This window comes from Mustela nivalis, assembly GCF_964662115.1.
Source record: "Mustela nivalis genome assembly, chromosome: 12".
In the NCBI taxonomy this organism is placed as follows: domain Eukaryota; kingdom Metazoa; phylum Chordata; class Mammalia; order Carnivora; family Mustelidae; genus Mustela; species Mustela nivalis.
In genome coordinates, this window is record NC_139031.1 from 94,615,239 (window position 1) to 94,630,825 (window position 15,587).

The 15,587-nt window shown below is 53.6% G+C and overlaps 1 protein-coding gene and 1 long non-coding RNA gene across 7 annotated transcripts in view; one reads left to right on the plus strand and one right to left on the minus strand.

The window, feature by feature from the left end:
* Window positions 1-15,587, minus strand: part of COBL (cordon-bleu WH2 repeat protein) — a 261,173-nt gene that overhangs the window by 10,629 nt on the left and 234,957 nt on the right. For all 6 annotated transcript variants that reach the window (XM_082692846.1, XM_082692844.1, XM_082692845.1 and 3 more), the window contains 4 exons: window positions 6,865-6,959; window positions 3,843-5,659; window positions 2,861-2,980; window positions 2,001-2,246 (listed from right to left, as the gene is read on the minus strand). In XM_082692846.1, coding sequence (XP_082548972.1) covers window positions 2,001-2,246; window positions 2,861-2,980; window positions 3,843-5,659; window positions 6,865-6,959 — 2,278 coding nt within the window. The remainder of the gene's footprint in view (window positions 1-2,000; window positions 2,247-2,860; window positions 2,981-3,842; window positions 5,660-6,864; window positions 6,960-15,587) is intronic.
* Window positions 10,914-13,854, plus strand: LOC309845185. Its single transcript, XR_014301094.1, has 3 exons — window positions 10,914-10,989; window positions 11,131-11,249; window positions 13,719-13,854. It is a non-coding gene; the product is annotated as an uncharacterized lncRNA (long non-coding RNA).

Consider the following 15,587-nt stretch of genomic DNA (forward strand, 5'->3'; position numbering starts at 1 on the left):
ATCCACGCATGTGGCAGCACAGTTGGGCAGAGTGGTGACAGAGAGCAAAGGGACATGGTCCCCCATGTCACACCCCTCCTGGTCACTTTTGCCCAAGGGCGTCTTGTGAACTGTTCAGGCCATCCAAGTCTCAGGCATGCCATATAAATGCAGTTTGAAGCCGCAGAAAGCAAGCAGCAATGGTGAGAGAGAAGGGCCTGGCCTCGGCCACAGCCAGAACCCGATGATGGCTCAGGACCTCTCCTGCAGCAGCCCCGCTCCGGTCCAGACGCACGTGGACCCAGCTGCGCCCCAGTGCCCACCTGCCCCGTCTATCCCCCCCGCCACCGTCCCCAGCATCGCTCCCGGCCTCCTTTCTCAGGGCACAAATGACTTCCTGCTCCTCTGTGCAACTCCCAAATTTGGATTTTTCTTTCTCTCTGGAAGTCCAAGCCGGAGGGTTAGACTTGCCGTGGTCTCCCCCTGCCTAGCTGTGCCCCTTCAGGCCAGCTTTCCAGCTCTCTGGGTCCGGCTTCCTGGACAGCTATTCTGGAAAGATCCAGAAATCTGTTCACAAGCTGGCGTCCAGTCCGTGGTCAAACAAGCGTGTTCAGCGTTACCCAAAGTCCAGCACAGGTGCAGAGTAGCTCCGCTCTGAAGGTGAAGTCACTGAACAAACAATAGGAACCTGCAGCTTGGAGGCCCACCGCCCACCCCCAGATCCGGATCAGGACGGAAATGTGAGATGGATTCCACTCTGAGAACCTTAAACTCGTACCCCAGGATCAGCCGGGCCAGCAGGCCTGACAGCCGATGTACGGATCCCTCCCATGGGTCACACGCACACACAGCTGGGAATGCCTCATGTCACACAGGGACGACACCTGGGGGTGGTGCACGAGGAGGAACGATGCGGGGAGCGGCCAGGTGGTGGGGTGGGGGGTCAGGCCATGCGTGCACTGGGTAAGAACACTGACCATCTCTGGGCTTGAGTGAGGACTGCCCATTGTGGGCTTGCTGCCTGCAGGGAGGGGGTCTTCTCCCCTCTCCTCTGCTGTCGCAGGCTTCTGTGGTGGGGGGGAGGTGCAGAGAGCAGCAGGGGAGTGATCTCCAAGCAGCTCTGCCCTGTCCCAAGGGCCACTTCCTCTCCCACAATGGACACTTGCTTTCCAGTACTTTCCATGTCCTCACGGAGCCCTGTCTGCACGGAGCCCTGTCTGCATCTGGTCCTATGGGACCAAGGCTGAGCCACTCAGATTTTCTGAACCTCATGCCCTTTCCATATGCACCAAGGGTCATCTTAGTCCTGACCTCTTGAGGTCCCTGTGAAAACAGGAGCTTACACTCTGGAGATGGTCTTGCACGAAATAATACCTCTTACCAGCCCCCCTATCATTATCAGAACTCCCCAAACCCACCAGCAATGGGCAGGGACAGAGAATCAGTCTGTGTCCAGAATCATTTTGGAGCTGAAAGTGATCCCAGAAGCCACGCGACCGGGGAGTCCTTGAGTCTGGGATTCCCACTGTGGTGGCACAAACACCACTGCTTTGGGGAGTGTGGGGTGACAAACGTGGGGGCCAGTGTAAGACCCTATGGAAGTAGCCTCAGAACAGGAAGCCTAGGCTCTGCCCAGGGGGCTTTAAACTCAAGCATTTGGAACACAATGCTAGCTCTCCCCCCAACCAGAAATAAAGAGAGAAAGAAAACACGGGAAATATCCTATCCAGGCTGCGGACGACGAGGGTGACACGCGCTCTCCATGGGCCACTGCCTACATCCCCGCCAGACTGTAGTCAGAGTGGGTGGTGGAGATGCAGTTAGGAGTTCCACATGTGGTGGGGGGCCCCCCTGCGTCCCCAGGAGCTAGTCTGTGGGCTGACCCCCACCTGGTGAGGGCCAAGTCCCTCTGGTCCCTGGGGTGAGGGACACGGGTGATTATCTCACTGCCGTGTAGCTCCTGGGTGGCCTCCCCCACACCCCCGCCCCCCACGAGTCCTCGCATGGTCACGCATTGTCACCTTTCTCAATCTTGCGGCCCCCATGCCAGAGCGGATGGCGTCCATCAGGGCCTGCCTGGCTTCAGCAGGGTCTCCGGAGCTGGACCTGGCCGCTGTCCTGGACGTGGAGGGAACCTGTGTGGCCGATGGGGGCGGGGGCGGCAGGGAGGGCGGGGGCTGAAGACCAAGGTCACGCCGTCCAGGTGGCTCCGAGGATGGCTCGGCGTCCCGGAAGCTCCGCAGCTCCTCAGAGGCGAAGGATGACACCTAGCGATGACATGTGCAGTGATGAGGTCCCAGCAGGCCTTCTGGAAGGGCTGCATGCCCAGGGCCTCACGGAGCCCGCAGCAAGCCTGGGAGTGGGGAGAGCTCGCTGCCCATGCCTTCCTGAGAACTCCCTGACCTCCTGCCTTGCCTTGGTGGGGGAGGACAGATCCCGAGGCCGCCCAGTCCACTCTGACCAGGTGTTGGGGAGTAAAACACCCACCACGCTCTTCCTTGGATCCTGCAGCTGGAAGCTGGACGACGCTGTCCTGCTCCTAAGGTCCGGGCCACCTGGGCTCCCGGGGCTCTGCCATGTCAGTCAGAGGACCAGCGACTTTGCCCTCAAGGAGAGACAGCCCTGTGGCCACACTCGGTGCCCGAGAACTCGGGAAATGCTCCATGCCAGGTGGACATGTAGGGAGGGAGGGGACAGCTCCCGGGGGCCTGGCCCCTCCCCTGCAGGGGCTGCCCCTCCACGCCAGCCCCTGTGGTCCTGTGTTACCCACACTGAGGGTGGCGCAGCTGACGCTTAGGACAGGGGAGCGCTGGCCCGGCTTCTGCAAACCTGCATGGGGACCGAGTGTGGAGCATCCCGCCCCGGGACGCCCTCCTCTCACCTGCCGCAGGCTGCAGGCACCGCGGTGCCCTCGGATGGCCGCCAGCAGCGCGGAGCGCTCGCCCGCTGTCTCCGTGGAGGATGGCTTCCTGGGCCCTCCCTCGGACGTGGGCTCCGCAATCTAGAACAGTCAGTGTCGACACAGGTCACCGGGACGGAGAAATGCTAAGTGGGACAGCACCAGGGGACAACAGCACTACCTAGCAGGTGAGGGCTCTAGGAGGGTCAGACAGCCCCGAGTTGGAAGGAAGAGGTTTTCCCATGGGACAGTAGCCGAGGTAAGACTGCATGTTGACCTTAGGGCAGCTAATGAGCAAAGGGCAGGCATGCGAGCTGCTGGTACGGCCGCTGCCCTCCTGAAGACCATGCGTGCTTTGAAGTCCTGCAGACCCGAGTGAGAATCCTGGGCCCCCAGCTGCTGGCGGTGTGGCCTCGGGCCAGCTCCCCTGATTGTGCTCTGCCTCAGCTGCTCATCTATGAAGGGGAACAGATGGCTCCCAGTGCAGGGCGTTGGGGCCGAATGCCTGGCTGGGGAGGGAGTGTCCCACACTGTCCTAGTTGTTACTGAACAATGACAGGTTGAGCTGCCAGAGGTATGGGAACATCAGGCAGGAGTGGCCCTGGCCTGAGGCTTCACTGACTCACACCGTCATTCCTGGACCAGTTTGGGGACACTCACCCCCCCACCTCTCCACTCCCCTGGGCCCAGGTATGGACCCTTTATCTCTGACACCTTTCCCCAGGGGAGTCAGGGGTTTCAAGGCAATGGGACAACCCCAAGCCCATTGGTTTTTCTCTCTTCTGTGGTTCTCAACCCTCTAAGGCAGAGAGACGAAGCCCTCGTTGGAAATTAAACCCGAGCATCCGGCTCCTCGTTCCGTTAGCCGGCCCCAAGGCCCCGACAATCTGCGTAGGGAGCCCCTAAGCACGGACGGATGTCAAAGGTGTGTCTATGTGCTAACGGCAGGTGTCTCGCCGCTCACCTTGCGAAGTCGGTCCTTCCCTCCCGCCGAGTGGATGGCTTCCATGAGAGCGCTGTGCAGCGACGTGTCCTTTGGGGCTGGCCTCTGGACCACGGGTCGGAATTTCTTCTTTGGCCCAAAGATGCTAGGAGGCAGCGTACCATCCGTCGCAGGCATGTCTGTGCACAACAAACTGGGCTTTTCCTCGTGCTCTAGGGGCTCCTGTTGGGTGTGGTTATTCGTGCTGGACCCTCTCGGAGAGCAAGGAGGCTCGGCGTGGATGGGGACCCACCGGGAGCCATTCACCGGGGTCCTGCCCGGGGTCTGATCGTCTCCTGGGCGGGGAGGCGGGGGCTCTGGACCGTCCAGTGTGTACTTGGAGGCAGAAGCTGAGCTGGTCCCAGGGTTCCTGGTGCTCAGCTTTCCCCTGAGGCTCCAGCTTTGTGTCACAGAAACGTGATTCCTGACAGGCGGGACGTGGACACCAGCAGGACAGTCTGGAGTGCACAGCTTTCCCGGAGGGCTGCCGTCCTGTGCCCTGGGCGGGACTCCTACTGCCGAGGCTTCCCTCTCGTTGGGGGAGCGTGTGTCTGGGTATGGCCTGGGGGCTGTGTCACCTCTCCTCGCGGGAGGCCGTCCGTCCAGCTCTGGTGCTCTGCCTTCCCAGGTCTCCTTGGCATGCCCATGCTTCCTCACTACATCAGCCGGGGCTTTCTGGGGCCCCATCTTCTTGGCAATGGCAGAGGCCACATACTGACTGGATGTTCTTCTCTGAGGCTTGAGAAATGGGACTTCTGTGGCGTTCGCTGCTGGCGCTTTCCCATGACCAGGGGCTGGCGCGGGTGGCCGGCTTCCGCCCTCCTCTGGATGTCTCCCCTCTTCTCGATGGGCAGACTGCTGCGGGGGCGACGTCACTTGGGGGCCTGGGAGTCTGCTTTCTTGAGGCTGTGGCTTTGCTGGCGTGGCGGCAGTGGGGGTCTTCTTGGCGGAGCCCTCCGTGGGCTGGCCGGAGTGTTTCTCTAGGGAGTTGGACCTCCAGAATTCTTTGACCTTTCCAATGGGTTGGGTTTCCGAGTCAAGGGTGGAGGGTGACAGGGTTGTGGTCCTGCCCCCGTTCACGTGGGGACTCACCAGATTCCCGAGCTCATCGATCTTGATGGCACCCGTTGAGAGAGAGACCCCTCTGTCATAACACCTCATCTCTGATTTCGGAGGAACGATTTTATACGTCGTGAGGCCGTATCTAAGTCCGTAACTTCCCCCTGGGTTTTGGCCCCGTTGATACCACGATGGTGGTGCCGAGCCACAGCTCTTACCCTCACCTTCCCTGTCTCTCACTGGCTGGGCACTCGCCTTCTTGCTGGCCTGCGTCTTCCCACCGAGGGCAGAGCCAGGCCCCTCGCCACTCTGCTTTGCATCTGGGCTGTGCGCGGGAAATGCTGCAGCAGAAGTCACCTTGGGCTCCATTTTAGTCAGATTCACAGCCTCACAGGGGCTGGATGAGGTGGGTTTGCTTTCTTTCCCGATGTCGTGGGGAGGAGCGGGTGAGCCGGGCCCTTCTGTCCTCCTTCCCAGTTGCTGGCTGTGCTCCCCCTGAGGTGGTGGCTGGGGGGCTTCCAGGCCCACTGTGCCCCCTAGGTCAAAAGAACCAGCGTTGTTGTTTCTATTGGAAAACACCCCTGAATCTACAGGGTCATCGAAAACCTCCCCGATGAAGGTGACTGGGATTGTGTCCTCATCAAACTCGGGGACGGTGGCTTCTGGCACACAGGGAGGGGACACGCCATTCACGGAGCCTGTCGGCAGGCTGCTGCCAGCTTCAGAGCTCTCTTCCAGTTCTGCAAAGGAGGACAGACACACATCTTATAGACTGCCACCCTGGTACGGATCCCAAGCCAATGACTTACTATAATCACACCCTGGCTTTGACCTTCCTGAGGTTATTTTTGGGTAAGTTGTTTAGGTACATTTTAAAGTGCCATTTCAATTTGTCACTTACATACACCTGGGGCCCCCATCTCTCCTCTGATGGCTCAAGAGAGGAGCTCTTTGCACAGCCGCCATGTCTCAAGGTAAGGCATTCAGGTACAACATTTTGCCAACATCTGTAGCTTGCAAACTAGATCTGTAAGCCTGAGCCCCCCAGAAAGACTGTCTCATATGGAACACAAAGGTGGGTTTTGGGTTTTGACCTTCAGCTTACTCACATTCATCAGAAGCACCACAAACCACATGGGGAGATGTGCTCGCACATCTTGAGAGACAGATGACTAACTCTGGGCAACTACCTCAGAATTAGCCCCAAGGGACACAGTGGGTCCCCTGGTCAGAGCCAGAGGGACATGGGATGACCATTTTCGCTTTTTCAGCTCTGTCCAGCACATCTTCAGAGGACAGAAGGCCGACAAGCCAGTAGACTATGGATGAGCTCTGCACTCCGTTTCATTCTGGATTTTGTTTGAAGGCATGCCCATACCGAAATTTCTGGATTACCGCCACCGTGCGCCCTTATTTGAAAGATTCCTTGATTGTCTACTGAGATCGTCTGCATCTGCTTTGGCCATAAAGCATCACCTTCCCCACACCTATCTGCACCACAGCAAGCGTTCCACCGTGAACGGGTTCACCGCTGAGGCCGTGTGCACCGAATTTCCCTCCGAGATGTGCCAAACGTCAGCGAGCCAAGCGGTGCACGTTGTCGTCAGGGAACCTGTTTGCCTGTGTCACCCAGTGCTTCCCAAACTCATCTGGGCACTGGAGAACTTTGTTTTCTTATGTGTGTAGAATCCCCCCCAATGCACACAATCAGTACCACCCAGAGCACTGGAGCCGCAGTTCAGAGTGTCCACAGTACTGTCCCACAGCCCTGATGGGAAGCCATTTCAAGAGCGGTGCTCACCTGCCTGCCCCTCACACCCGGGCTTTCTTCTGCAGGAACTGGGTCCTCCCACCCACCTTTCCCGCCTGGAGCCACAGCAAGCATAACCCCCCAGAACCTATGGCCGCCCAGCATAACACTAGCAGGACAGACGGTCGCGCTCACCTTCCAGCTCCTCATCCAGCTCCTCGAGGGTCTTCTGGAACTGCCCGGTGAGAAAGAGGTCTTCTTCGCCACTGGAGGTTATAGTCACTTCGGGTCTAGGGAAGACCAGAGAGAAAGGAATGGCGTTCATTTTTCTCTTCCTTTATTTCTTTACTCCTTTCTGGGACTCTCCAAGGAAGGCACAAAGCACAGCCAGGTTCATGCAGTTCTGTACTCCAGCTGCCCTTGGGGCTGCTGGGACGCAGTTGGGGTGTGCATGTGCAGTTCTAATAGGGACAGTGATAACCGCCTTCCCCCAAGACTGGACAAAGCACCCCCAGGGAGGGCTGCCCGCTGTCCCTCCGTTCCAGGAGCAGCCTGCACGCCCCAGGCTCCAGACACAGGACTTCTGCCCGAGTGGTCTTATGAAAAACCTTACAAGCAATTTATAAGGCAGGTGGGAGTCCAGTTGTTTACAGATAGGAAACCAGGTGCCCAGGCACTAAGGGATCTGTCCAAGTCAACATGGGCTCAAACCCTGGGGGAAAGCCGGCCACCTCCAGTGTCCAGAGGCACCATGTGGCCCCACCACCTGGACATCTAGGAAGATGCCAACCCGCCTGCTGAGGGGAGCCGGAACTCGCCTTATTTGCGTCACTGGGACAATAGCATCCATGGGACGTCTAATGCCAGAACAATTTCAACGCAGCCTTTGCAAGGGCTCTTGTCTCTGTTTTGGCTGCGCGGAGAACAGAGACATGTCGAGGGTAATTGTCTATCTTCAGTGAAAGCTGAAGGTCTTTTCCGCTGATTGTTAAAATTGAGGACCAATTTCCATCATTGCTAATCAGGCTCAGCTAATGATGCATGAAATGTGCTTTCCACAATCCTCACTTACATAGCAAAGTTTGTGTTCTGATAAATGAGTCTTTCTTACTTGGTGGCTGTGTCCTTTTGGGAGCCAGGAAGCAGCATCCAGATTAGTCTCAGCTAATGTCCTCTGACAAGCCGGACAAAAGGGGCTGGTTTTGTGTGCATGTGGGCCAATTAATAAGGACCGAAAAGAGCAAAGACGGCCTTTCCTACTGCTGTTGCTTGGACTGGAATTGAATGCATTTTATTAAAGCTGTGGTTTTCTCTTTTATGGACCTTTATGGTTTAAGTACATTTCATTTACATAGTTAACAAATATATGTAGCAGAGGAAAAAAATGGATAGCGCTATGTAAAATTTTATTTGCAACTGAAAACGGTACTTTTATAATGCTTGATCTTCATTTGGGATGCTTAAGGCTCAGCTAAACAAAATTCTACATGTACTTTTGCTTCAAAGTACTGCAAATAATACTTCAAAGCGTGCTAAACCACATCGCTTCATGAGAACAGAGTGATCTTAATGAGAGTTTAATACCGATTTAAAATAAGAATCCCACTAATGCTATCATTTTATACATGTCAAACTAGAAAGTCCTGGCAAGCTGATGAAATGCGGGGAAGCTGAACCCCTCACACTTGTTGCTACTGGCACGGAATGGAAATGCACATCGAGAAACAAAACATCACTTTAGCTTTGTAGGAACTTGGTCCATGAGTCTCTTTTGGTAATTTGCCTTAAGGAAATGACCCTACAGCAAGCAAGAGAGAAACAAAACAGTGTTCATCGATTCTATGGGAGGAATTCCAAAGCATCTAGCAACACTGCGTGTTGATTTCAAAGGGCATTAAAATCGGCCGATTTTTGAACCTGGAGTCAGTGTGGAGTCACAGCTCAAGTCTTAAGGCAGCATGTTACGTGAGGAAATCAAGACATATGCATAGGGGGGGCTTGATGGTCTGGAACCAGCACACGCCCATGGACAAGGTCTAAATTAGACCACCACCACCCACCCCTGGGATTTGTTGAAAGAATGAACTACAGGGAGTCTGCTATCCCTTTTGTCTTAGAAGTATACTCATTTTGGTACAGGACAGCTTGGACAATAGGCAATCTTTAAGATATTTTTAAAGATTTTATTTATTAGAGAGAGAGACAGAGAGCAGGGGAAGGGGCAGAGGAGAGAGAGAATCTCAAGCAGACTCCACACTGAGTGCGGAGCCTGACATGAGGCTTGATCTCACGACCCTGAGATCATGACCTTACCCGAAATTAAGAGTCGGACGCTTAACAGACTGAGCCACCCAGGTGCCCCAGTAGGTGATGTTTTAAATGGCCAAATTAAAAATAACACTTTGGGCCCATTTCTGACCATGAGTGATAACTCTTTTTTTGCGAAGTAGTTCACATTTTTGGGATATGGTGCATGATTTGCACAGTACATTATTTTATTCCATTATCAGTGCTTAACAATCCCAGTGAGTCTCAGTCAGCCTGAGCTGCCCCCTAAAAAGCCATCGGTAGCCAAACCCCAAGGGCTTGGGGCTCCTCAGCACTTCCCCACCCCTCCACAGTCCAAGCCTTCCTGCTGAAGTCTGGGGACCCTACCCGAGTTCTAGAGTTCTAGTCCCTCCTCCCTGCTTCTGCTCTCCTGTGTCCCCTTTCCTCTGCCTGCCTCAGATTCCCTGGATGCTGTCACTCAGTCCCACTCCAAACCTCTCCCTGCCTTGCACCTCCTGCGGCCCTCTGACCAGACCCTCCGATGTGGGCTGGCTTCCTTGGGGCCCTGTCTGCCCAAGGGGACGGAGTGGACACGTGATGGGAGCTGCCAGCCTAGGAGGAAGGTCTGTCCAGGGTCCTTGGCTGGGGTGCTGCCCCCAAGGCTGTTGACCCACTTGGCTTGTGCAGCCGGCTCCTCCCGTAATGCAAAGCAGGGGAACCTGTGCTCTGGGACCCGACCTCGCGAATGTTTTCTGAAAAAACCCAAAGCCAACGTCAATGTATCTATTTTTGCTTGCCAATGTAAAATCTCATGAGGGAGAGATTGAGTGATATTTGCTTTTCCTTCCTTGCCCACTGCTCCCAACTCGCCCCCAGAGGGTTAGTTACAGATTGTAACTATTCCTCTGTCCCTGCAAAAACCAGTCCAAAGCCCTTTGTCCCTGAGCTTGGAGGGACTGTGGGCTAAGCAGGAGAGCCCGAGAATGTGTCCCTGGAGTCGAGAGCTGGCAAGAAGCAGCCACTTCCTGCGTAGCTGCAAGTGAACGCGCACAGATGTTCCTCTCCTGGGCACCTTCCGTGTCCCCCCACGTACACCCCAGCCTTCAGACAGTTTCGTGTTGACAGTCTGTTTTGGCAAAAGACCAAGAAAAACAAAGAGCAAACACACACACAGTGCAGACATTCTGATACAGGGTCCTACACCCTGAACAAACACGACCAGCAGCATTTTCTCACACCGAGTGCGGCCGCAGAGAACCCAGCTTGCAGTGACTTCTGCATCCAGTGTGAGGGACAAAGGGCAGGGGGGCGAGGGCGTCAGGGTGACCGAGCCCCTCATGCAGCTCACGGACTTGCCAGCTTCTGGTGATAGGACACGTAGGAGCAGTTGTGTCAAATCAGCCCCAGATAGATAGGTTTTGGTTTTTTGTTGTCATTTTATATGAGAAAGAATAAAAGAATGTGGGCTGATTCTGACCCAATGAGGCTTGTGGGGTCATTTCTCTCCCTCTTTTTTAAGATTTCATTTATTTATTGGAGAGAGAGAAACTAGGGAGGGAGAAAGAGAAGCAGACTCCTCGCTGACCAGGAAGCCTGACGCGGGGCTCGATCCCAGGACCCTGGAGTAATGACCTGAGCCAAAGGAAGATGCTTAACCAATGGAGCCATCCAGGTGCCCTGGTCATTTCTCTTTCTGTTGTAGCCAAAAGAGTTTCCTTAAGTAATTTATCCAATGGCAGAATTACAAAAAAAAAAAAAAAAAAAAAAAATCTGAGAGGAAAAAAAAATGTCCCTTTCAGTTAGCAATTCAATTTGTTGAGGACAACCAAACTGATTCATGCATTTTCAAAACAATTACTTGATAAACGAAAGGCAAGAAGCTTGGGAAAGTCTACAGCTGAGGGCAATGATGTGTTCAACTTCCCATTGCATTTACAAGTGTTCCAGTATTTATGGAGCTTCAGAGTTCTAGAATAACTGTGTCCCCCCAAAATAGAATAGGAGCCATACATATAATTTAAAATCTTGTGGAAAAAAAAATAGGAGAAATAGGTGAGATTAATTTTAATTAAGTACTTTAACTTCACTTTTATTACACCCTAATTAGTATATTTAACCCAAACTTATGCCACATTATTGTCATTACGTATTATCATGTAGTTAATATGAAGAACTCTTTTCTTTACCCCAAAGTCTGTGTCTTCTACACTCCCACACATCTGCATTTGGGTCAGCTGCCTGGCAAGGGCTCAGCAGCCAAACACGGACAGAGAAACTCTATGGAGCAACCCAGTTCTGCAAAGACTTAAGAGGTAAGTATGTATGTATGTATGTATGTATTTTTTGAGGGTTTTTGTTTGTTTGTTTGTTTGTTTGCTTTTGTTTTGTTTTGGAGTGGTTTTTAAATGCTCCTTTGTAAACGTAGTTACATAAAAAGTATCTGGGTTTTAGGATGTGTTAAATAATTCTAGGTACTCTCACAAAGTTCTAGGCTTCTAGAAGGTCTGAGATGCTTCTAGGTGCTGCTGGTCACAGAGTTCTTGTGGTTGTAGAGTCCTGGGGCCCCCTAGCCAGCATCAGCCAGTGGAAAGGCAGGACCCTGTCTCTTCCAGCCCCTCCGCTGCCCCACATACCTCAGTTCCTCGATGTGACCAGAAACTCATGCCCTACAAAGCCCCACAGGTCTCACTGCTAATGTCCTCATGCCTACCACCTGCTGTCAGCTGGGGCTGAGATGGACTTGGGGATGGCCAGGAAGAGGATGGGGGGGTGAGGGGGATGGCAGGCAAGACAGTGGGGAGGCTCCCTTCTCCTGAAGGGGCTCCACCTTCTGTACTTTGTGGCTCTAATCTGCTTTCAGTGGGGTCCTACCTTTAAGGAACACAGCCTGAAACACACTTATCCAACCTCTCACCTACTCCTGGCTGCTGTGCGGATGTTTCCAGAATTTACAGTCCCAGAATTTACAGTCCCACAGTGTTGATACTCTGATAGATATATTGTCTGATTACAGCAAGACTGCCTTCCAGATTCAAAGGCTTAGAAATAACACACATTCCACTGTAATGCCCCCAGGAAAGTAGGAGGCAAAATCCCCTCTGTTTTCTCCCCTTATCACATAGACACATTGTTTCTTTCGTTTAAAGAAGCAGATAATCAGAGCTAGATACAGAGTATACAAATCAACAAATCACCTTTCTATTCTTCCTCAGGCAGTTGTGAAAACTAACTTAGCAACTAACAATACCAGCTGTCACATTTGGAAGGCTGCCAGTACATCAGGCACTCTTCTAAGAGGGAGAGGTCCTGCATCTCTCCATGCACTAAGGAAATAGATGCAAGGTCAAGTTTTTGGGGCAAGGGCAAAGCCTCCAACAACAAGCAGACATGACCCCAGGCAGTCCGATTCTGGACTTTTTCCTCTTCACATGGAGTTTTTCTTTAAGTTTCAGGAATGTTGGCTCAGGCCATATACAAAAGGAAGATGCATCTGGGAGGAGATGATGTCCCGGGATATGACTCCTGCCCTGGGCAGAGCTGACCCAGGGTCACTCCCAGGTGTCCCCAAAATAAGGGGCGATCATCTCCTGTGCATCTGTGTTTTTCTGTGCTCTTGGGCTGAATTCTTCCTTGGGCTTGTTTACTGGCTGCGCTAAGTCTAGAGGAAAACTCTGGGAATGTGTTGTCCCCAGTTTGCGTTAAGTGCACAGACTTATTTTGCAGCAAAAGATTATAATTGGATCCAACCGAACGACTCGATGGAAAACATCATTTGCAGATCACAGCACATAAACGGTATTCCAATTATTACCAGGCACCACACTTGCTCTTTTTTAGAAAACTGGTATTTATTCTTGAAACTCTTGAAGAATTCAAAACCCTGGTTCCAAGGGCATTTAGGGAAGCCCAGCCAGTGGGTGGCTGTAGCAGCCGGAGCAGGGCCTCGGAATTAAGTGGAGGGAACAGAGCCGTGAACTTTATCACTGGACTGAGTAGTTCCAGAAGGACGCTTTAAGCTGAGGCCAAAACGACAGGAGTCCTGGAGGAAAACGTATTTGACCTCCAATTTGTCAATACAGGACCCGAGGCAACCCTAGCTGAAGCCGTTCAGATGGCTTTGATGTCTACAGGGCGTAGAGAAAGGAAGAAGAACCAAACAAACAGGGACCTCACTCCGCAGGGTCTTCTTACTCAGGTCACAAAGGGTCTGTGGCCACCAGCATTCTGTGACTACCTGAGCGACAAAGGGCTGGCAAAAGGATAGGGTCCTTGGGCAGAGCAGAAAGCCACAAACGCTCCCTTATCTTGCTGGGGACAGGCCCCAGCGTACACGTGCTACAAGCTGCGGGTGGCTGAGACTGTGGAGGACGGCTTTGCCACCTCTCTAAATGCACCCCAGCCTGGGGAGACCCAGCCTGGCCAGGTTTGCCCACACCTCCCAGGGCTTGGCATTCGGAGGATGGTCTGGTCTCCTGGCCATGGCCCTGCCCAGATCATTGCTTTTGGCCACACAAGACGAACATCCTTTCTTACCTGCAGAAACTAGGTATCCGAATCACGCAGGGCAGAGCCAGAAGGCTGGATGTGGGGACCAGCAGGTGGCATTGAGAATAGGGGTGCCATCTCCTTGGAGGAGAGGTGAGGCACGTGCTTCAGGGGCACAGAGAAGTGTTGAGTGAGTGCTGCTGCCAGGTCCCCCTTTGTCCTGCCTGTCCCCCCACCCAGGGGGTGCGGGATGTCAGGAACCCGGGTCTCCCTTACTGTTTCTCTCATCCCCATAGAACACGGGTGCTCCTGTCCAGTGTTCCGATGCCGTTTTCTGTCCAGGTGGTTGAGCTCAAGGCCGCAGCTCCACGAACAGTGCTGGGTTCTGCTCTCACACAATTTCAGCTGGATCTGGGACTGGCAACCCCCTGCCTCAGCCTGGGTTCTCATCCTACTGAGCCTGACCACGGGCTGCTCTGGATCCCTGAAATGGGCCTGGCTCACCCAGGTTCTGCAGACTGGACCTCTGACCCAATCCTGGTGCCCACTCCCCTCCACCCCTGGGTCTGGCCCCACCTCATCCTGCCCCCTCCAGCCTTCCCTGCCTTCTTCCTGCTCAAACTCTCAGTGCACCCAGAGCTGCAGACCGGACCACAGAGTGTGCCTCTGGAACACACCATGTTCATCCAAAGAGATGTTTTCTCTCCGTATCCATGCAACAGAGGGGAGTGCTTGTAGAAGGGAGTACTTTCAGCTTGACAGTGTGGACAGTGGAAGGCACAGAACAGCATTTCTAAAGCAGTGCTTAATAGAGTCTTATCCCAGGAACACGGGGAGGCAGGACAGAGGGGGGCTATTGAAATGGGCTGCTTTCCTGCAGGATTTGTAAGAGGCTTTCTTATTTCACAAAAAGGAGGCTAGAGGGAGTTGCCGCACATATCTGAAGATATTTTCCAAGAGCTGTCTCACAGGACACACCTGGGCAATGACAAGGATATTCCAAAGCTGGAAAAGAGCAGGCAGAGGGGGAAGGGTCAGGGCGCCCCTTAATACTCCGTGGAGAGCACATCTGGGAGCGGGGCTGCTCAGCACACAGACCTGTTTGGTTTGGCTTGACTGTCTGCCTTGGTTGCCAACATGTAAAACTTGGGGGCCTCCCGCAAAAATTTGGATTTCTGGCTTCTCTTCAAAAGCCGGCCATGCTGGGTCCACGATCCCTGTGGGTAAGTCTGGAAGAAGGGAGCAAGGCTGCTTTCGAGAGAGGACAGAGACTTCAGGGCTGCTCCCTGTCGTCGCTCACCTTCATTCTCTGCCTGGCCCCTGTGAGCCTCTGAGTGGAAACCCTCACTTTCTACCTGCTTCTCCGTCACTCCGAGCTTGGTGGAAAATCATACTGGAGATGAGGATGTGACACCACACCACAGTCTCGGAATCACTCTAACTTGTCAGGGGAGTGCACTCCTGCAAAATAGACTTCTTAGGTGTTCCTGGACTCAATATGGATGTTGGAGGGGAGATTGTCCCGTGTACAATGGCAAGCATTTCTCTGACTCCAGCAGGATGTCCAAGACTTCTACTCGTTTCTCACACTAAGGACCCAGAGACACCAGCCGACCCCACAGGTGGAGGGCTCAGTCCCACCGGGCTGCCCCCCACCCCCACACTTGAGAGCCCAGGCTCCTGCTTCTGACCACTGAGCACTGCAAAATGGAGGCTCCAATGCCCTCCTCCTTAGGTTCAATTAATGTGCTAGCATGACTCACAGAAGTCCCAGAAAGGCTAAGGTTGGCCAGTTTATTAAAGGACATCATAAGGGATGTGAGCCAGAAGAAGAGTTGCATAAGGAGAGGTAGGGGAAGGGTCTTCCACACTTCTCCAGGATCAGTCTCCCCAACCTGCTGGTGCTCACCAACCCAGAAGATCTCCAACACAGTCCTTTTGGGGTTTTATGGAGGCTTCATTGCAGCATCACGATTGACTAAGTCCCTGGCCATTGGCTGATTTTATCTCTAGCCCTTCTCCCCTCCCAGGAAGGTCAGGGAGTGGTGCTGAAAGTTCTACCTTTTAGTCACCTGGTTGGCTCCCTGGGTAACCAGCCCCCATCCAAAGGTGCTTTCCAAAAGCCATCTCATGAACATAACAAGAGGCCTTTATCACTCTCAACA